Raw genomic sequence first — 22,406 nt, 5'->3', positions numbered from 1 at the left:
ATATTGAGGAGATATCACATGAAGCTAAATCTCCTAAAGTGCGCTTTCAGGGTTGGATCAGGCAAATTTCTTAGATTCATGGTCAATAATAGAGGGATAGAGGCTAACCTAAAAAAGGTAAAAGCCTTACAGGACATGAAATCTCCCATAAAGCTGAAAGAAGTCCAGAGATTGATGAGATGTATCGCCGCCCTTAATAGGTTCATATCCAAGGCAACGGACAAATGTGTTCCATTCTTCAAAGCTTTGAAAGTAAGTAAGCATTTTGAGTGGACGCCATAATGTGAAAAGGCCTTTCAAAGGCTAAAGGAGCACCTGGGCAGGCCCCCTATCTTGTCCAAACCCATACCGGGTGAGAGGCTAAGCTTATATCTCTCCGTGTTAAGACATGCCGTAAGTTCTGTATTAATCAGGGAAGAGGAAAGGGTCCAACTACCAGTTTCCTATGTAAGTAAAAAGCTTTTGGACACCGAGTCATGATACACCAAGATGGAACAGTTAGCTCTCACCTTAATGGTGGCCTCAAGGAAGCTTCGACACTATTTTCAGGCCTACACAATACGAATTCTGACAAACCACCCATTAAGGAAGGCATTACGGAAACCCGAAACCTCCGGTCGACTCCTAAAATGGTCGGTAGAATTGAGCCAATTCAACATTAACTACATACCAATGACAGTAATCAAAGGACAGGTGTTGTTAGATTTCGTGGCAGAATTTTCCCACAGGCCGACGATAATAGGGGATGAAGGGATTAAAGAAATATAGTGGAAACTCTACGTAGATGGGGCATCAACTGAAACTGGGTCAGGAGCAGGCATCATGCTAATAAGCCCAGAAGGCCACAAAATCACTTCGGCAATACGATTCAAATTCAAAGCATCGAACAATGAAGCAAAATATAAGGCGCTGATTGCAGGATTGCGGTTAGCAAGCCACTTGAATATTGAAAGACTTGGCATTTTTAGTGACTCTCAGTTAGTGGTCGGGCAAGTGAAAGAGAAATATCAAGCACATGGCGAAAGGATGGGGGCATACTTAAGAAAGGCAAAGGAAGAACTTACCAAGTTCAAAAGCTATGAGATATTGCAGGTACTAAGAGCCGAGAACATAAACACCGATGCCTTGGCCAAACTGGCATCCTCAAAGGATTCAGATATGCTAGGGGTCGTCCCCATCGAAGAGCTAGAGCGCTCGACCGTTGATGAGAAAGCGAAAGTCTTGACCACTCAAGCAGCTGGAAGTTGGATGACACTACTCATCCAATACTTGATGGATGCCAAGCTGCCCGACGACAGAGATGAGGCCAGAAGGGTCAAATATAGAGCTGTCAAGTACTTACTATATGATGGCCTACTATACAAACAAGGCTTCTCAACGCCCTTAGAACGTTGCCTCGATGACAATGAGGCGCAAGGGGTCCTCCAGGAAATCCATGAAGGTGTATGCGGTAATCACATTAGGGGTAATCTTTAGCTCTAAAGGTTTTGAGGCAAGGGTACTATTGGCCTACGCTTAAAAAAGACGAGTTTCAATATGCTCGTCGTTGTGATAAGTGCCAAAGATATACCACAATTCCTAGAGCGCCCCCAGAGAACCTAACCTTCATTTTTAGCCCATGGCCTTTTGCCAAATGGGGGATCGACCTGATCGGACCTCTACACCTCACCCCATGAGGCTTTAAGTTTGCCATCGTCACCGTAGACTACTATACCAAGTGGGCCGAGGTGAAAGCTCTTGCTTTGACCACAGAGGCAGCTTACACCAACTTCATGTATAACAACATCGTGTACAGATTTGGAGTTCCACACTCGCTCGTATCTAACAACGGAAAGCAGTTTCACAATGCCTCGACGTGCAAAGTTTGCAATGATTTGGGCATTCAAAAAAACTTCTAAGCTCCGATACATCCACAGTCCAACAGCCAAGTTGAGGCCGTCAACAAAATCAAAAGTACACCCTGAAGAAAATGCTGGATGACTTGAAAGGAAAATGGGCTGAAGAACTCCCGAAGGTCTTGTGGGTGTATAGGACGACGAGTCGAACTACAACAAGTAAAACACCATTCTCTACGACGTATGGGGTCGAGGCGCTGACACTAAGGACGGTCGCTTATGAAGACGACGTAAACGTCGAAGTACTAATCGGATAACTCGACCTATTGGAAGAAAAAAAGGCTCGACTCTCAACTATGACTCACCGTTTACCAATAAAGAACAACACGATACTACAACCAGAAAATCAGACAAAGAAGGTTCGCCCCAGGCAACATGGTATTACAAAGAGTGACGCAGAGCACAAAACTAAAAAATACTGGTCCTCTGGGCCCGACTTAGGAAGGACCCTACCGCATAAGGGAGGTGCTACGCCCTGAGACCTACGTTTTGGAAAGCCTCGTTAGCAAATGTATTCAACACCCATAGAATGCAGAGCAGCTAAAACTACACTACCAATAGTGTACGAATTCTTACACATTTCAGTTATATCTTTGATAGTTCAATAGTGTAAATCAATTTATTCATAGAAATTGTTCAAAAGACTACGAAGACTACGAAGAAATCAGCCCCTTAATAACATACCTGCCTACAAATTAAGATTTTTAAAAAGGCATGGGGGGCAGTAGAGGGTCTACGAATCACAAAAGGTATATATATGCTTCACGCCGACGTCTCCAAAGAGACAACAACAACATAAAATAGGTTTTACAAGAATTTGTAAAGCTCCAAGGAGCATTCAAGTACCAAGAACGTCAACTTCTCTAAGGATGAGAGACAGTTACTTAGCAAATTTTAAGGAATTTGCTAAAACAACAACCCTAATAGGTATTTAAAACCTCGACTTGTCTAAGGTGGAGAGACAATTACTTAGCAAATTCTAAGGAATTTACTAAAATAACGACCCTAAGGGGTATTTAAAACCTCGACTTCTCTAAGGAGGAGAGACAATTACTTAGAAACAACGACCCTAAGGGGTATTTAAAACGCCGACATCTCCAAAGAGAAGGGGCAATACTTTTTTAACATTTTTTGACTTAAGCCCTGAAGGGCACCAATGACATAGGGTATAACAATAAAGGCAGTACCATTATATAATTATAAAAAATATGTACAAGGCTATATGCTCATAGTAAAAAAAAAAAAAAAACACAACACAGGAAGTATGCTCATAGTTCTCGCCGCCACCAGCCGAGCCATCTCCGTCGCCAAGTTGGGAAGAGCCGTCGTCATCAGCAGGAGGAGGGAGAACATACAGAAAGCTCAAATCCCACTCAGGGTGTTGTTGTTTGATCAATTCTACAATTTGTTCCCCAGCAGATTGAAAATCTTTGGTATGGATTTCAATGAGCTCTTCAGAAGTCATGAACTCCTTAGCAATTTCCTTGCGCTTGGCAACGAAGTCTTCCAAGTTCAGATAATTCTCAATGGCCGCAAGCTCGGCTTCGTTCTTCCCCTTCTCCCCTTCTGCTTTCCCCTCGGCAAAATATTTCTCCCTAGCCTCGGCCGCTTCTTTCTCCGCTATCTCCGCCCATATAGTAGTCTTTTCGACCTGAGTCTTCAGATTGGCCAACTCATTTTGTAGGTCGCCAGTTTGGCCACGGCTACATCCTTCTCCTCGATGGCAGTCGAGCATTTAGACTTAGCATCATCAAGGAGAGATGTAAGTTTTGCTTCTAGACTGTCCATTTCCTTGTCACGTTCCTCAACCTTGACCAGGCCAATAAGGTTAAGGATGGCGAGGACAAGGCCCTGAAAGTGAATCAGAGGTCAGAAAAGAATTGTAAGTCAAGTATAAAAATAAACAGTCGATGCTTACATGGATCTAAAAGGATATATGCTTACGCTGACGATCCACCAGAGAAGAATGGGAAGCGGAGACCCAATGCTTGTCAAAAATGACTCGTATAGGGCCTGAAAGCCCAGGGAGAAGCGAGAAGGAAGATTCAGCATCGACTCAATTTGGTTGTCGGAGACATCCTGGACCTGGAAAGTCGGGTCCATAACCTTCGCCTCAGGCAGGAGGAGGCACTCCTTGGGCGGAAGGGGGAACCTCGGCGACGTCGGGAATGGGAACCACCGGCGTCCAGGTGCCCCCAATTACCCGCACCTCTTCCGTATGAACCTGCTTGGGCGCAGGAGCCTCTAACATTGACCCCGAGGCACCCCCTAAAGGCTTCCTCTTCTTCGGGACAGAAGAAGAGACGCCAACATTGACTTTCACTTTCCCCTTCTACTGAGGTCGGTTGCTGGTGGAGAGCTAGATGTTCAGAGCAGACATTTCTGTATGATTGATAAAGTTAGATAAAAAGGGTCGATGTCGAATCATATTATCTATGGCGGCAAACTCAAAAATTTACCTTCTGCGTTCAGGTGAAAAAACTCTTAAATCGCAGGGAGGTTTGTCGGACGCGGAAGGGGAAGGATCAGCCCTGCTTCCCTGAGGTTAGCCTCGGTTAAAAGGACATCGATATGGCGATCGCCCTCTGGAATCGCAAAGGCCTCATCAATCCTTGCCCTTCTGTTCCCTGCTAGCTTCGGACAATCGCGGCTGACTGCATATCAAGGTAACTGTCAGCGTTATAAAAAAAGGAGGAAGAGGGAGAGTAATTTACTGTGATTCTCACTTAGTCTCCTAAACAACGTTTGCACTTTCCGGCGGTGAGGCCTGCGGTCTTAAAGGTGAAAGTTAAAGGGTCCCCTGACCATGAAGAACATGGGTTTCCAGCCGTGTGAGGAAGAGGGGATTCCTTGTATTAGTTTACCTAAGATGGGCTTGGATCACCCATGACCACCCAAATAAAACCACCCCTCGCACTTTACAACGTGGCTCAACTTATATATATACATAAATTCATCCAGCGGTAGATCTACGTCAAACCGCTGACTCCACAGAACCCAGGTCCGGCGAAGTAATACCAAAAATTTGACGCCAGTTGAGTAATGGAAATGCCATGATGATGGCAAAAATCCTTGACAAAGGGATGAACTGGCAAAGTCATCCCTGAGGTGAAGGCCCGGGTATATACTGGAAGATACCCAGGAGGAAGAAGGCTGGACCTAAAGTTTATATCCGGGAGAAGGTAATCAAACCATCTCTCGTCAAAATGCCCGTCTTTGTACGCCCTAACGATGTCCCTATTTTGAGTCTTTGGTACTGTCACGTCGACCGTAAAGAAAGGCCGGTCAGGGTCTCCACTCATACCAGCCAATGAGGCATCCACGACGGAGGCGGTGAATCCACTCATTTCTCCCCCTACCAGGGAACCTTCGTCGCTGTCATCTCCCTCGACCAGAATGTCAAAGCTGTCAATTTCTCTCGCTTCTGCCACGTAGTCCTCGACTTCCCTAAGGACGGAGTTGTCATCTGTTGAAGAAGATGTCCACGAAGCTTCTGCGGTAGAGGGAGAGTCTGGCCTTACAATAGACGAAGGGGGCCTTCACGGCGGTTATATGGTTTAGGAGCCATTGTTCTGGTATAACAAAAAAAAGGGATGATATGAGGAGCTAAATTAAAAGCCTAAGTCGAGCGGGGGAGGATAAGCAATGGCAACGATGATTGTTTAAAACCACCAATGACTGCAAAAGTTATGAGAACGCCGATGACTCATAAAGCCGTCGATCATTCACAAGAAAAGAACGATGAACGCTCATGAGAGACCCAGGTTTCCCAGCTAAACCATCCCAAATCCAGAACCTCAAACTCTTTATGAACGACCAGAAACCTAAAAGCTAGCCTATAAGGGTTCAGATGTACGCAAAGTAAGTCTTTTTAACCTCCTGAATGTCTACTTCAAGCCTAAAGCATATAATGATCCAACAGGTACCGAGCAAGAAAAAGCAGAGAATAGAGGGAACCAGGAACTTTAGAAATGGCGAAATCTGAAAGCTTAACTCGAAAGAACTTCGCGAAATACCGAAGGGAATGAGAAAGGTGGGATATGGAGGATTTTGGGAAAATTTGGGCAGAGTAACGGTAGTTATCAGAAGTTTGGACATAGATGGTCTCAGTTTGAAGCAGACTTTTAAAGGACCTCGACCCCTTGCCATTGGATAGAATCCCAGTGAATCCAATGGCAAGGGCAACCGGTCAAGATCGAACGGTAGTAACAAAGGCAGAAAGCTAAAAATACGCGATCCAACGGCTCATATCCATCCATTTAAATGAAGGTTCACGTCAGCATGATGATTGAACTGACGCGACATTTGTACTTCTCGATGGATTTTTGAAGCACCAGAGCCATCATTGCAAGGGAGGCTCGGAGTTAGGCTCCCACACCCGAAGCAGGCAAAAGAAGTGCCAGAACGAATCCCAGACCTAGCTTGAGGCAGTTCGAAGAAAACCTCGACCTGGTGGGCAGTTGTTGTATGGGAAAATATACACTGACACGTTTGACAACGGCCATGCCCCACATGGCCCCGTGGCTACTGTGAACCCCCCCCCCCCCCCCCCTCCCTGGCCTGGTGGTGTAAGAGCTGAGTGCATAAAGGGGCATGAGACCGTTGACCCTATATACAGTCAAAGCCTGCGTAATTTGTTTCAAAGTATAGCGATAGGGTCGACCGAGAGAAACGCCACACTTGGCAAAGTATAGAGTGGGCGCAGAGGGCAGAACGCAAGCAGCTGGGCCCGAATTCTAAGAAAGACCTCTGAGGTGGCAAGCTGGAGATCCCAAGGTTGCGTCTGGGTTTGGAAAAGGTCAGTTGTGCAGGAAATGATTACAAACCCCTAAACCGCCTGGAACGAACCAATGGGAGTTACAGAGAATCTGTAGAGCCGTAATAGGGGGACAAATTAGATGAGTGAACAATCTAAAAGGGACTGACAGGCTACAATCTAGGTAAATAGGATGGTAGGCCACTTGAGTGGATGGGTCACTCAAGAGGATGGGCCACTCGAGAGGAACCGCCAAAAAACCCCAAAGACAGCTAGTCCAAGGGGGATGTTAATGGATAATCTGTAAGCTATAAAAGGGGCAAAGCCCCAGAGAGAAGGGGGATTAGATTTTTTCCATGTAATCTGTGAAGAATAGAAAAGAAATAAAATACAGTGGATGTAGCTCTTCTTTGATAAGGGTGAACCACTATAAAACATAATACTAAATACTCTACACAATACACCCAAAGCATAAGCACCGTGTCTAGAATATTTAGTTAAAATTAAAGGTCTTAACTGGTGTCCCAACAGACTACCGAGGGGTAATCCGGTAAAATCTTGTTGACAAAAATCAACCGTTAACAGCTTTTATGAGGATGCTCCTGGCATTAATACATAATGTGATTCAAATATCACAACTAAATTCCAAGGAAAACCCTTTGAATAGACCTGAATCAGAACATGAACCGAAACGGTGAGCTTATTTAACCGACCCAAACCATGCTAAACCTTCTTGTTTTACCCAAAATCAACAGTTTTTCACCAATTCGTGCCCTTTTTAAGTATAATTGAGCATCGTTACCTACTGAGTCAAAAAAAAAAATATTAACATATGATATTCAAAAAAAAATATCACGTTTTATTTTTTTAGTACAAGTGGTTGTGATTCAATCTGAAACATTTCTTAACATGTAGGACCCTTATTCCATCCGAAAAATAGTACTGGACCCGTCGATCCATCTCTACACTTTTTTCTTTTTACTTTAAAAAAAAAAAAAAAAAAAGAACCCACCAAACGCGTATTGAATTTCTGTCTACAGTTTCCACCGCCAAAAAAAAAAAAAAAAAAAACAGATTGCTTTACTTTCTTTTGCGCGTGAACACACATTTTCCATTTGGTCTTTATATGTTTTTCTTCTAGCCATCAAAATAATACCTCTTTCTAAATCCACTTTCCTATGCTCTTTCCTATCCAACAACGTCACCAACTTGGTTGGCCCTTTACCAGTTGCGCCAATAGCTTTCTGTTTTGGTAACACCCAATTAATTGAAGTCTTTCTAGTAATATTCTAGCTAGCTATTACGCATCCACAGCCATATCTCCACTTTTCAAAGCTGGCACTGGTTTTGGACTATCTCTTCACGGCTACAAGTTATCCACTCCTCAAGATTCTATATAAAGGCTTTAGTTGCTCAAATTTCTTCATTAAAATTAACATCTCTCTCTCTCCTTAGCTAACAAAAGCAAATACTTGTCATTTTCTTACTTTCTTCCTTCCTCTCTCTAGAGTTGTATATCTGAATTGATATTGATGATCAAAATGTCCAAAATGCCTTTGATTACTTTGTTCATGGTCAGTTGGCTGATGGCTGCGGCCACAGCTGGAAATTTCTACCAAGACTTCGACATCACTTGGGGCGATCACCGAGCTCAAATACTAAATGGAGGCCAACTTCTCACTCTCAATCTTGACAAGGCTTCTGGGTCGGGTTTTCAATCCAAAAATGAGTACTTGTTCGGTAGAATCGACATGCAAATCAAACTTGTACCTGGGAATTCAGCTGGCACCGTTACTGCTTACTATGTAATAACAATAACTTCACTCCTTTCACTATCTTTTTATTACTTTGTTTTTACATTCAGGCTAACATATAAAATGCTTGCAGTTATCTTCTCAAGGTCCAACTCACGATGAGATTGACTTTGAGTTTTTGGGAAACTTATCTGGAGACCCTTACACACTCCATACAAATGTCCTCAGTCAAGGAAAGGGAAACAGAGAACAACAATTCCATCTTTGGTTTGACCCCACTAAGGCCTTCCACACCTATTCCATCGTTTGGAACAAGCAACGTATCATGTAAGTAACAAATATATGTATATATATATATATTAATTTCATCACTTACTCAATGAAGATTAATGGCTCATTAACATTTGATTTCTAACTTAATACGTACGTAAATTTGTGTGCAGTTTCTTAGTGGACAACATTCCAATCAGGGTGTTCAACAACTTGGAATCAACTGGTGTCCCATTTCCCAAGAGCCAACCAATGAGGATTTACTCAAGCTTGTGGAATGCTGATGACTGGGCAACAAGAGGTGGGCTTGTCAAGACTGACTGGACAAAAGCTCCTTTCACTGCCTCCTACAGGAACTTTAAGGCCAATGCTTGTGTTTGGTCAGCTGGAAAATCAAGCTGCGACTCGAAGAGTACTTCCGCCGCCTTTGAGGATGCCACGTGGCAGGATCAAGGGCTGGACGCCGCCGGCCGGAACAGACTCCGATGGGTGCAACAGAAGTACATGGTTTACAACTACTGCACCGACTCCAAACGCTTCCCTCAAGGCCTCCCTCCTGAATGCAAGCGATCGAGATTCCTCTAAACGTATTCATAATGAATCAGTTATTCATTGTTGCATATAATTTGATACTCAATTTGTTTGTTTATTCGTTTTGTGAGTTTTGAGAAACTATACTTACAGTATCAAATTCTTTTATTCTATTTGAAAATATTTATAAGTGAAGTGTTTGATAAGTTTTGCTTTTTTTTCTCCTAGTTTGTTTGTCCCCCCTCGTCGCATAATAAATAAATTGTTGATTGGAAATTAGGTTATGTAGCATTAACATAAAATGATGCTATGCAACAGTTTCTATTATTTAATACTCAGATAGACATGGCAAAAAGTATCCAATGTCAAAATCAAATAGATTTTGAGCACAAATAGGCAACTATAAATTGGTCATATGTAGAACCTATAGGCTAAAAAGCAGGGGATCAATCTTTTTTATTAGCATCCAACCCATTCTCAATTGTGCAGACTCCGTAGCACACACGCATGAGTCATGAGAAAAAGAAACCATGTTCTGCATGGTTCGGATAGATGTTGCATTATTCTCGTAATTATTTATATCATTTTAAGAGAAGCGGATTTTATTAGCATTGGTACGCATAATAATACTCAGTTCGGAAATTTCATATTGCCAGGACATTGAGTGAAGCGCCTAATAATACTTTCATAAGTGTAATTGAAAATTATAAAGAAAAAAAAAATTCAAGTTTAACTATTGTTTTATTCAATTCTATTATTTATGCCACTATACAAAATTTTAGTGTTACTACAGAAAATATTTTGCATCATAGGAAGTGATAACTTGCATGTTATGAAAGACAACTTGCATGCTATGAAAAAATAACTTGCAGGTTATTAATGGAATAAGATAAATTTGATAAAAATTGTATTATTTTATTGATGCCATTTTTGAAAATTTTCTAAAACATAAAGATACATTTATGGTGAAGAGGCTATCTTACTCCATTGGCAAGAACTACTTTTTAGCCGTTGGATTAGTTTTTCAACAGTTTGATCTATAGTAGGGACATGCGGTGACGGCAAGAGCTTTATATTCGGCATTTCTGTGTCATGCGCTGTAAATTTTTTATGTGGACATGCACATATAATTAGATCGTTAAAAAAACTAATTCAACAGTTAAAAACAACCGCTCTTTACCGCTCTTAGCGATAGATAAAAAATTAATGTCCTAATATAAAAAATTCCCAAAAAATAGTTTAAAACAATAAAAAAATATGAAGGGAGTTAATTTTTATTTATTTATTTATCTATTATTTTTTAACTTTGAGGGCAAATGATTTGAACTTAAAGGCTTTTTTTTTTTTTTTTTTGTAAATTAATCATTCTAAACTTTGAATTTTAGCATTTAGGACCCCTAAACTTTACCATCTTTGGCAATGCAGTCAAATCATTGACAGACATCATTAATGGATGACAATTAGGATTAGTGGTCATCTTAAACAAATTTGAGGTCTTAGGTGAAAATTTTAAAAAGGACCTTTTCCCTTTACCAAAAAATAATGACAAAACTCTAACAATAATCATTATTAAATTGGTAATGAAGAAGTAACAAAAAAAGATATCATCTAAAAAGAATGTTTAGAACTTGAAAAGTTCTTGAAATAACCGTCAAACGTTAAAAAAAATAACAAAAAAAAAAAAAAACGGGGTATAAAAAGTTTAGGATCCAACGTGCCAACTAACAAAAATTTTGGCTAGCTTTTCGTGTAAAAATTTTGGACAATTTTCATCTACTAATTAATATTCGTTAGTTATTGTAACATAATTATAACAAATTTTAAAATTTAGAGTACTATTTATCAAAGTTAAAAGTTCGAAATCTAAATTATCAAACACTGAGAATTTAGGATACGCCAAAGGACTCTTTTTTTAAAGCTGTGTCGAATTACCGATAACTCAACCTACATTCCATTTTAAGAAAAAAATTTTCAGAGTCCAATATAAAGTAAGATAATTAAAATGTTGCATTTTTTTTTTTCTCTTGATACGAGTAGCTATTACTCAATCCGAAATATTTTTCAACATGTGAGAACTTTATGGTCCTATCCAAAAAATATAACGGGGACCGGTTGATCCTTCCCCACATAAGAAGAAGGGAAAAAAAAAAGGCCAACAAACGCGCATTGAATTTCTGTCTACAGCTCCCACCAACATACCATGCATATATAAAGATTAAAGATTGCTTTTCGTTGTTTACCGCGTGAACACACATTTCCCTTTAGGACTTCATATGTTTTTCTTTTGGTCATCAAACAAAACCAAAACTTATATCCCATTCTAATAAAACCACTTTCCTATGTTCTTTCCTATCCTACAATATCACCAACTTGTAATTCCTCTGCCAGCTGCGCCAATAGCTTTCTATTTTGGTCACACCCAATTAATTATTAAAATCTGATATATCTCCAATTTTTAAAGCTGGCATTAGTTTTGGACTATCATTCCTTTTCACTGCTACCAAGTTATCCGCTCCTTCAGCTTCTATATAAAGGCTTTAGTTGTTCCCATTTCATCATAAACCAAAACCTTCTTTCTTTAGCTAACAAAAGCAAATACTTCGCCCATTCTTCCTTTCCTCATTCCTGTCCCTCTAGTCCTAGAGCGGTATATCTGTAGTGATATAGAGATGACCAAAATGTCCAATATGCCTTTGATTTCTTTGTTCATAGTCAGTTGCTTAATGGCTGCAGCCTCAGCTAGTAACTTCTACCGAGACTTTGACATCACTTGGGGCGATCGCCGAGCTCAAATCCTAAATGGAGGCCAACTTCTCACTCTCAATCTTGACAAGGCTTCTGGGTCGGGTTTCCAATCCAAAAATGAGTACTTGTTCGGCAGGATCGACATGCAAATCAAACTTGTGCCTGAAAATTCAGCTGGCACCGTCACTGCCTACTACGTAATAACAATATATATAATCTTTTATTTTATTTTTTTTTCCTTACTTTCTATGTTTTTATATTCTGGCTAACTTAAATGTACTTGAAACATACCATGTATGCAGTTATCTTCGCAAGGTCCAACTCACGATGAGATTGACTTTGAGTTTTTGGGAAACTTATCTGGAGACCCTTACACACTCCATACAAATGTCTTCAGTCAAGGAAAGGGAAACAGAGAACAACAATTCCATCTTTGGTTTGACCCCACTAAGGCCTTCCACACCTATTCCATCGTTTGGAACAAGCAACGTATCATGTAAGTAACAAATATATGTATATATATATATATATATATAATCACTTACTCAATGAAGATTAATGGCTCATTAACATTTGATTTCTAACTTAATACGTACGTAAATTTGTGTGCAGTTTCTTAGTGGACAACATTCCAATCAGGGTGTTCAACAACTTGGAATCAACTGGTGTCCCATTTCCCAAGAGCCAACCAATGAGGATTTACTCAAGCTTGTGGAATGCTGATGACTGGGCAACTAGAGGTGGGCTTGTCAAGACTGTAATGTTGTATATTACTATATATTTAAACCCAATATTAAATATAATTAATAAATAATAAAAAATAGAAATAAAAATTATTATTGTAAAAATTAATTAATAAAATAAAATAAAAATGTAATTATAGTAGAAATGTATGAAAATAAAAATTGTTACATTAATAAAAATCTAATCTCTTAAATTAGCAGCATCGCTAGAATCATCGTCGTTACATCACAAATGACGACGCATCCCCTCGATAAACCTTTTGTAGGACCCACTTCAGTCTTGTGTCCTCTGTGGGTGCCCAAAAACTGCTCCATAATATCCTCCTTGTTAACTGCTCCTATCGCGGATGATCTAGACGTAGCAGACTGCGTTTGAATCTGCGTTTCTTTTTCTCCCTCCATCCGATGCTACAAATATTATAAGAAAAATAATTAAATACATAATGCGATTTAAAAAAAATATAATTAAACATTATGAGTATACATACAAAAGTCTACACAGTTTGGGGATTAACCCAAGTATCCCCACGACGATTCATGTCCCCCCAATTATCGATGACGGACATCGGCTATTGAGTCCCTGTGGTAGATTGTATAGTAGATTAAATGCATATGAATATAGTGTAATCGATTACCAAATTACCATTTATATTGAATAAATTATTAACAAATACTTACTTTCTTCTCGCGATGTTGGGAGTACGACAACCGACCATGAAAACTCGACCACTTTTGGTTGCTACGATTAAGTTTATTGATTCCTGACTTTTTCTATTTATGATTACATTTAGTGTTAGTAAAATTAATCTTTATTATATATAATAAAACAACATATAAAAGAGATCTAATTACCTGAAACTTGTCAAACATGAATCTATCATAGCAACGACCCCAGTGATCTAGATTCCTAAGGTTTTTCAGAGGGTGGGCCCTAACTGCACTCTCATTTTCTAAACTACCAAGATCTTTGAAATAGTCATGCAAGTCGCTTTTCCAATCCTTATAACATTTTGCAGCCTCCCTGTCGACCACAAACCTAATTATACCATCGCCGCGGTCATAATCGAGGTTGAACCATTCTTGTAATACAATATAAACATATTAAATGATTTTATTATATTTTAATTTAGATTAAATTAAAAAATAATGAAGTTGAATAATTTATACTAGCAGGCGCTGCTGAATCTCTCTCTTATGCTGGATGTCCATGTCCTTCCAAGCATCATGGAAAGGCTCACAGACATCCCTAACATGGATTCCAACGGCACTATCGAACTAGGTGCCATAGTTTCCAATTGCCTTCCAAGTACCTCCACGTTCGTCAAACATGGGGTGATCTTTCCTTCCTTTGCCACTCTGGCTGCGATTTCGTGACCTTTAGCCTTCCCTCGACCTCCACGACTTTGTCGAGGTGCAGTATCAAGTGCTATAGAATGAAATATATTTAGTGATCATATAATACTGATGTAATTAATTTAACAAATTTATAATTATGTAACATACCAGACTTACAGTGTGATGGCAACCTATAAGGATCAGGTGGAGGCTACGCTCCCCCTGAAGAGCCAGCACATGTAGCGACTGGGCTAGACATGATTGCCTGTTATGAAGTTTTATCAAATTTTATGAAAATTAATACAAATTATTTTGTAATATGTCTTTAACATTCTATTAACTATTTTATAATATTTATTGTTAATTTTTTTAATTAGTAATATAAAACTAATTATTACTAATTAAAATTTCCATCTAAAATTTTTAATCATCATATATATAATTAATCATTTTTAACTTCTTAATATTTCCATAGGTCGCCTATTTTTTAATCATCATCATCAAATAAATTTCATAAAAATTTCAATCTACTTACCACAAATTTCAATTTCAATTCTAATTTATAATTCATAATTCTAAATCTAAAACCACAAACTAAATTCAATAGCCAAAACAAAATCACAACCAAAATACCAAAATCAATTTATAAAATACCAAAATATTAACTCACAAAATCCAAACCCACAAACACCGGGGGTTGGAAAACGGTATGGCAGCAAGGCTGGGAGGGCGACAGCGGCCGGAAAATGATGACGACGGCCGGAAAAATGGGCAGCAACGGCGAGGTGAAAACTCCATTTTTTTTATTTTTTCGGAATATTTTTCTCCACAGATGAAGGATTTGAAGAAAAAATGATATATTTACTCTTTTTTAAAGTTTTTGGACGATTTTTAGAGGTTTTTGACAGAGAAGGAGAGAGAAAACCGAGAGGGTCACCGGAAAAAATGGAGAAAAGAGTTATGCAATTGCGTTTATACAGGTGGCTTTTTAAAATGACATAATGTCCTCACAAAAAAATATTTATTGTCATCGTAATTAATATAAAAACAACGTCATTCTTCTTCACCTCATTAATATTTCTGAGAATATTCTTGAAGAATACACCCGTGCTCATTTTTTACGACGACTTTGTTAAAATGTCGTTGTAAATAATTTTAAGGAAACCGTTAAAGTTTCCGCTCTTTTTTTTGGAGAAATTTGAATTCCCAGTTATTTGCGACAACATTATTAAATAAGTCGTCGCAAAAAATAGTTGTTCTTGATAGAATTTTATGGAACCCTTTTTTGTGATGACACGTGTCGTCGCAAAAATAGTCGTCCTGAAAGGAATTTTCTGAAACTATTTTTTGCGACGACTTTTCAATATGTCGTCGCAAAAAATAAAGAAATATCTGGAACTTATTCGTGGGAAACCACCAAATTTTTCACCTCTTTTTGGCCACGTCACCACCAGCTGTAACTATAACTATTTGCGACGACATGTCATCGCAAATAATGGACAAACTGGCGCCAAAATTGTTTGCGCCATATTGGGTTTGGCGCCAACAGATATTAGTGGTGACATGTCATCGCAAATAATTTGTCAACTTTTAGCGACAATATATCGTCGCAAATAGTGAAATTTTATCCAACGACATGTCGTTGCAAATAGTGAATGCGACGACAAGTCGTTCAAAAATTTTGTTTTCTTTTTGGCGATGACATGTCGTCACTAATACTGTAGTTTTAGCAACAATAAATGTCGTCGCTAATAACCCTTTTTATTGTAGTGCCAGGACACTGAGAAAAGCTCCTAATATTATATGAACTTTTTTTTAAGGCTTTTTTTTTTTTGTAAAATTAGTAAAATGACCTTTTTTTATTAACGTAGTAATCAATCACTTATTGATTGATTAATTTAAGTTTATCATTGATTGACTCATTAGTTTTTCATTATTAATCAATATTAATTAAAAATAAACCAAAATCAATTAGTAATTAATCAATATCAATCAACAAATTATATGTTTACTAATAATAAATCATTGCTAAATTATAATAATGAATCAGTCAATCATTGCTATTGGAGAAAAAGATCATATCGTAAAAATAAAAGAAAAAAATTGGCCATTTATTTAAAAAATAAAAAGTTGTCAAAAAAAAAAAACAGCCATTTATCTGATTTTTTTAATTTACTTTCATACGTCTAACTGAAAAGGTAACAAATAATTTGAAAATAATAAATAAACCCTCTTGTAGGGAGTTGATTTTATGTACATGGACTTTTATGTGTGTGTGTGTGTGTATAACTTCGAGGGGCCAAAGGGTTTTGAACCCGGTGGCTTTTTATTAAGCTAACTAGCTAAGTGTGGAATAACCGATAACTTAGCCTACAATGTAAGAAACTTCATTGCATAGTTCGCTATACGTCTTTTCGTTTCTTTTCTCTTCTCTTTCCATTTGCGATATGATTATTCAAAAATTTCTTCGAGGCTTTGAGCTAAATGTAAACTCACGGTAATAAATTCTTAGATATTGTTTTTCATTTTTAAAGTTTTAGATACAGTATGATTCAAACTCTAAATCTCAACTTTAAAGATGCAAGTGAAATTGTTGCTAGGTCAAGTTGCAACAAAAAATTTATAGATGTCTCTCTCTTTTTGTTGGTAAGTTCATAAGAAAATTAGTAAACTCATTTTTTAAATGCATTAGTATGATATTTTTACCCTTTACTTTTGAGTAATACCATTTTAACTAATATAGCTCCTTGACTAAGATTCATGCATTCTAAAAGATATTTGTCTTATTTTCCCTAAATTTTCATAGATCTCATTTGTATGTATACTACGAAATTTTGGAATCTGCATGGAATTTGAATATCATGATAAACTAGTTCAAGAGTGTGTGAACTGTGAACTGCAAAACAATTATATTCCTTGCAAACTCATATACCATATTCCTAAAACGTGTGAATCTTTTGCCTCCCGTTTTTGAAGTAGCTCTAATTAAACTCTTAGGGCCCGTTTAGTTCGTTGATTCGAGTTTTTAATTCGAGTTGAGATATAATTTTATGTGAGGGCTTTTTACTGTAGTAAAAAAATTAGATGTGATTGTTTGTGAGAGCTTTTTACTGTAGCAAAACTCGAATTATAAACTCGAATCAGCGAAATGAACGGGGCCTTAATCCAGCTCTAGATGACCTGTTCTTTTTCTTTCTTTCTTTCTTTCTTTCTTTCTTTCTTTCTTTTTTAAGTATAGATTCCCACTTTCCCTTGACCTTCCTTTCTACTTCTCCCAGCAGTCTCTAATCTCTCTCCTCCTATTATAGCCTTTGACCTTACCAATATATATTGGCCAATAACAAATAAATAAATATATCATACATAAAAAATGTCAATCATGGGACAAATTATATTTTTATCACTTGGTTTTCTATGATCCTTCTTCTTTTCCAGGCAGCATGGTCTCAAATTTTCAAATCCATCTCCAGCAAATAATAACATTGCCAGCTCTTAAGAATTATAAAACAAATAAAAATAATAACCTACTTGAGATTAGAAGCTCCTATATAAAGGCTTCTAAAACCCGAAAGTCTACACCACAAAAACTCACATCTTCTTTTGATTTTCAAATCAAAGAGTACTAATATTCAGAAAAGATTAATAGTAGCAGCAAAAGATGATCATGTCGTCGTGTTATAACAAACTAGTTTCAGCTATTTGGTTGCTCTCTGTAGTCACCATTACCTCGTCAATCATTCCTTGTTCTGCGAATTTCTACCGAGACGTCGACATAACTTGGGGCGATGGGCGAGCTAAGATACTCAATGGAGGCCAAGTTCTGACGCTCTCACTTGACAAGAATTCTGGTTCTGGTTTTCAACCCAAGAATGAGTACCTCTTTGGAAGAATAGATGTACAAATCAAGCTCGTACCGGGAAATTCTGCTGGCACTGTCACTACATTTTATGTACGTACATTTTCAAAGTTTTTACATTCAATGGTTTTTATGTGGTTTTCATTGCTGATTTATCCAGTAAACTATTTGTATGGCAGTTATCTTCTCAAGGACCAACACATGATGAGATTGACTTTGAGTTCTTGGGAAACTTATCCGGGGATCCTTACACACTTCATACAAATGTCTTCAGTCAAAAAAAAGGGAAACAGAGAACAACAATTTCATCTTTGGTTTGACCCCACAAAGGCCTTCCATACCTATTCCATTGTTTGGAATTCTCAACGCATCATGTAAGAACCCCTTAAAAAAAAGTACATCAAAAAACTTGGATCCAAATTAGACAATACAATTTATCTTAAAAGAAAGACCTAGTCATAAAAGCTTGGTGACCATGGTGTCTTGAACGATTTAATTATAAATGTTTGTACATTAATGACTAGGGATACTTTCCTATCGATCAATACATCAGTTTCCTAACATGTATTTTTTCTTATTTCCTTTCAGATTCTTGGTTGATAACAATCCTATAAGAGTGTTCCACAACTTGGAACAACATGGCATTCCATTCCCCAAAAATCAACCTATGAGAATTTACTCAAGCTTGTGGAATGCTGATGACTGGGCGACTAGAGGAGGACAAGTGAAAACTGACTGGACAAAAGCTCCTTTCACTGCTTCTTATAGGAACTTCAAGGCCAATGTTTGTGTTTGGTCGGCGTCCACATCGTCTTGCGACGTCTCCAATACCAATTCCCTGCAAGATAGTACATGGCAGGATCAAGGGCTCGATGCCGCAGGGCGGAATAGAATCAGATGGGTGCAACAGAAGTTCATGGTTTATAATTACTGTACTGACTACAAGAGGTTTCCTCAAGGGCTTCCACTCGAATGCAAGCGATCTAGGTTCTTGTAGACATCATTGTAAATAATGTTTGTTTGATTGCTCTGTATCTCCATTTTTTGTTTATTTTTGTTATTGTCAATTTGTGTATTTGTTGTTGAAATTCTTTATTGTTTTTGAACAAAAAATTGCGAATCATCAATAAAACAACATTTGTATTCTTTTAATTGTTAGTCATGTTGTCCTTTTTTTTTCCATCTCTAAAGCCTCAATAGGAAAAATAAAATAAAATCATTTTGGTACCTTCTGAAATATCTCGTTGATATCTTATATTCTTAATAATATTAAAACGGTACTAATTTCACCTTTAAAGAAACGTTATTTCGGTACTTTAAAATTGATTTTTAGGATATAAAATGTTCATTTTATCATTCTCACTAATTAACAACAAACTAATAATTTAAAAAAATTGAAAATGCTTTAAAACATTTAAAAATTAAAAGATTAAAATAAATTAAAATTTTTTTAAAAACTATTTTTAAAGTTATTAGTTTCAATTTAATTAATAAAAATGGCAATTTGGACAAAGTATGTCTTAAAAATCAACCTCAAGGTACCGAGAAAACATTTTATTAAAAGCGAATGTATCATTTTAATATTATTAAATATATAAGATACTAGCAAGTCGTTTCACTAATTCACTCTAACAAGAGTACTAAATTGATTTTATTCCTAAAGAAATAGAAAAACCCAAAAAAATACACTGATATTCCAAGTTTTATTAATATTATAATTTTTACTGAACTTGAATATAATGACGCCCAACCTCCCCCCTTAGAATGCCTATATTGAGTAACCTTTAAAACTTGCTCTGAGCAATAAATTAGGTACTTTATAGTACCTAAAGAAAATTTAAATAACTTTATAGTAAACACAAACACAAATACAAATAATCTTTCTCTCAACTATCTCATACACTCTCCCTTCATTGAGAAAAAAAAGGAATTCTTTATGGTGGAACTCTAAAAAGTGATCCACTAATGGAGCACTATTTTTTTACTGTTGAATTATTTTTTCAACGGTCAGATATGTAGCAAAAACAGTTCTGTACAGCGCACTATAATTTTTAATATAGATTTACGCAAATTTAACCTTTAAAAAATTAATTCAACAGTTAAAAAAATAATACTCCACCAGTGGAACACTTTTTAAAATTCCACCGTAAAGAATCTCTGAAAAAAAGCCCATACTAAGTTTACTGTTTAAAAATTACTCGGAGCAATAAAGTAAAATAACTTTATATTAAACAAAAACAATCTTAGAAAAATAACTTTATATTAAACAAAAACAATCTTTCTCTTAATTGACTCAGATACTCTACCATAATAAAAACAAAAAACAAAAAAAACTTTGTCTCAGACATTGAAGTGATTAATCTATTTTTCAGAATCTATGGAGCTAGTTATTGACATTAGTACATTTTCAAGTAAGCATTTTGGGGAAGTGGAGAGAGAGATGATCAAAATTAATTACAACAAAACATTTAATGCGCCAAACTCTAAACAGATTTGGACGATCTCAACTCTCATGTTTTGCCAGCTGCAACCACTCTCTATAAATCTCTCTCCCTCTCTCTCTAGACAGCATAAAAAAAGTGTTTTTTTTTTTTTTTTTTTTTTGTTTAGTCATCTTGGTTTACGGCTCCGACTTCTTCTCTAGTCCAATCGAACATTGCTGTAGCACCAATCAATATAAATGCCTGACAGCCTAATATCTGTGCCATTGTGTAAACTCTTTTTTCCTGCTTTTCCTGTGTTTCCCTAGCTAAAACGCATTTATAATTTAGCCCCTTCAACTCTGAGCGTTTGCCAGGTCTAGTCAAATGAGATCATAACAAAATGGATTTCTTTCTACTACTACTACTATTACTCTCTTAAGAACGTTCACACTTCCACTGGCCACACTGATGTGTAAAACAAACTCTCCTCTGTCACAAGGCAAAAATATTTGCCACCCATCTCTTAAATCACCTCTTTTCTCTGGTGGCCCTAGCCCCTAAATAAGATGATTCGGTTCAATTCGGTTCGATTCGGTTTGATTGAGTCAAATCATCACATTTGAAAACCGAAACAAAGCATAACTCAACTGGTTCGATTTGTAGAACCATCAGCATTAGGTGTTCCTAAAGCATCGACCCAACCCGCGGAGCCACCTATATCCCATTTCTTTAAAAACAAGATAAAATTATTTAAGTGTACCCGCTCAATAATTGAAATATAACTACACCTCTAAATTAATAGAAAATTATCTCTTTTTTTTTTCAGTGTCCCCGCCATAAAAATATCTAGCTTCACCTCTGGACTCTGAGTTGTTTGGTTAAAAAATTCAAACCATGATTTGAATTATAATTCATGATTTATTACAGTATTTTCTCTTGAAAAAACACGTAAATAAAATATAATTCTAATCATATGATTCTAATCCATAAACTAAACGTATGATAGTTTTGTCTAGTGGGTTCAGGTCAGTTATCGGCAAGTTCAGCCAGATCCTGGACAACCCTGCCCGCGGTTTCATTGTGTAAAAAGCTTTAAAATTAAACTCAAGCCTTTATTCAATGGAGCACTGGATACAGTACAACCTCAAAAAGAGCTCAAAATGGTAACACCTCAATTTGGATTTCTTTGCCATGAATCACAGCCAAGAGAAGATACAGTCCGAAAATCAGCCACTAGAATGCCTATATAATTTCTTGAGGTAATAATAAGCACAATCCAAAATATGTTAAAAAGTGCATTTTTATACTATTACAACACTATGTCAATTCAACACCACTATTGACATGCTCAACGGACCAACGGCTTCATTCCCTTCTGCGCAACCACACCTATCGGTTTACATGTTTCATCGGCGCTACGAGAGAGAGAAAACCCTCTCCTGTACAAGATTCATCATTGCCATCTCTTAACCTGGCACCAGAGACAAAAAAAGAAGAAGGGTAAGATTCAAGATAAGATACCGTAGAAATATTGTCGCCTTACAATAAACAAAAGTAACACAATCCCATGATCCAGGCAGCAGTCAAAAAGCTGTATGGACCAAGATTATAACTTTTCAACCATCAAGTTGGAAACTCAGATTTTGGATTATACGAAAGTCCAAGCCAAAAAGACAAAGGACTGTTTCTTTTGTGAACCACAAACAGCTTCACTATATATAGATGATGAAAAAGTAGAGAGTCAGATGACACGCATGTTATTGAGCATAAATTTCTGCTAAGATCATGATCTATACATCCACATTAAAAAGCAGCATTGTCCCCTGCAACTTCACTAGTGTCAATCCAAAGACAATTAATAACTACCAGGTTTGAAAAATCAACATTTCCGCGACAAACTTATGGCTGAGATGTGAAGCCAAATAGATATCATTATTTCCACCCAAACCAGAAGCACAGATATCAAACTTTTTCATCTTCTCTTTTCTATTTTCACACCTAACAAGCTAACTTTCAAAGACTAGAAGCCTGAACTAATATACATTTGTATATCGTGTATCGGCATGGCAACTCAAATCAAGCAAGCTGCTGTAGAGAC

The 22,406-nt window shown here is 37.3% G+C and overlaps 2 protein-coding genes and 1 pseudogene across 2 annotated transcripts; all 3 read left to right on the top strand.

Moving 5' to 3' along the window:
* The first annotated feature begins 8,073 nt into the window (after positions 1-8,073).
* LOC21404263 (xyloglucan endotransglucosylase/hydrolase 2) lies at positions 8,074-9,412 on the top strand. The gene is made up of 3 exons (XM_010103868.2): positions 8,074-8,456; positions 8,539-8,732; positions 8,849-9,412. The coding sequence occupies exons 1-3, from the start codon at positions 8,184-8,186 to the stop codon at positions 9,258-9,260; spliced, it is 879 nt and encodes a 292-aa protein (XP_010102170.2). The 5' UTR covers positions 8,074-8,183; the 3' UTR covers positions 9,261-9,412.
* Positions 9,413-11,781: 2,369 nt separating this feature from the next.
* On the top strand, positions 11,782-14,068 carry LOC21404262 (xyloglucan endotransglucosylase/hydrolase 2). The gene is made up of 4 exons (XM_024169354.1): positions 11,782-12,148; positions 12,254-12,447; positions 12,564-12,708; positions 13,868-14,068. Exons 1-4 carry the CDS (start codon positions 11,876-11,878, stop codon positions 14,066-14,068), a joined length of 813 nt encoding a protein of 270 aa, XP_024025122.1. The 5' UTR covers positions 11,782-11,875.
* A 3,625-nt stretch (positions 14,069-17,693) lies between these two features.
* Positions 17,694-18,882, top strand: LOC21404261 (annotated as a pseudogene).
* The last annotated feature ends 3,524 nt before the right edge of the window (positions 18,883-22,406 follow it).

Source organism: Morus notabilis, unplaced genomic scaffold (assembly GCF_000414095.1).
Source record: "Morus notabilis unplaced genomic scaffold, ASM41409v2 Scaffold269, whole genome shotgun sequence".
NCBI classification, from domain to species: domain Eukaryota; kingdom Viridiplantae; phylum Streptophyta; class Magnoliopsida; order Rosales; family Moraceae; genus Morus; species Morus notabilis.
This window is presented reverse-complemented; position numbering and strand designations above follow the sequence as displayed.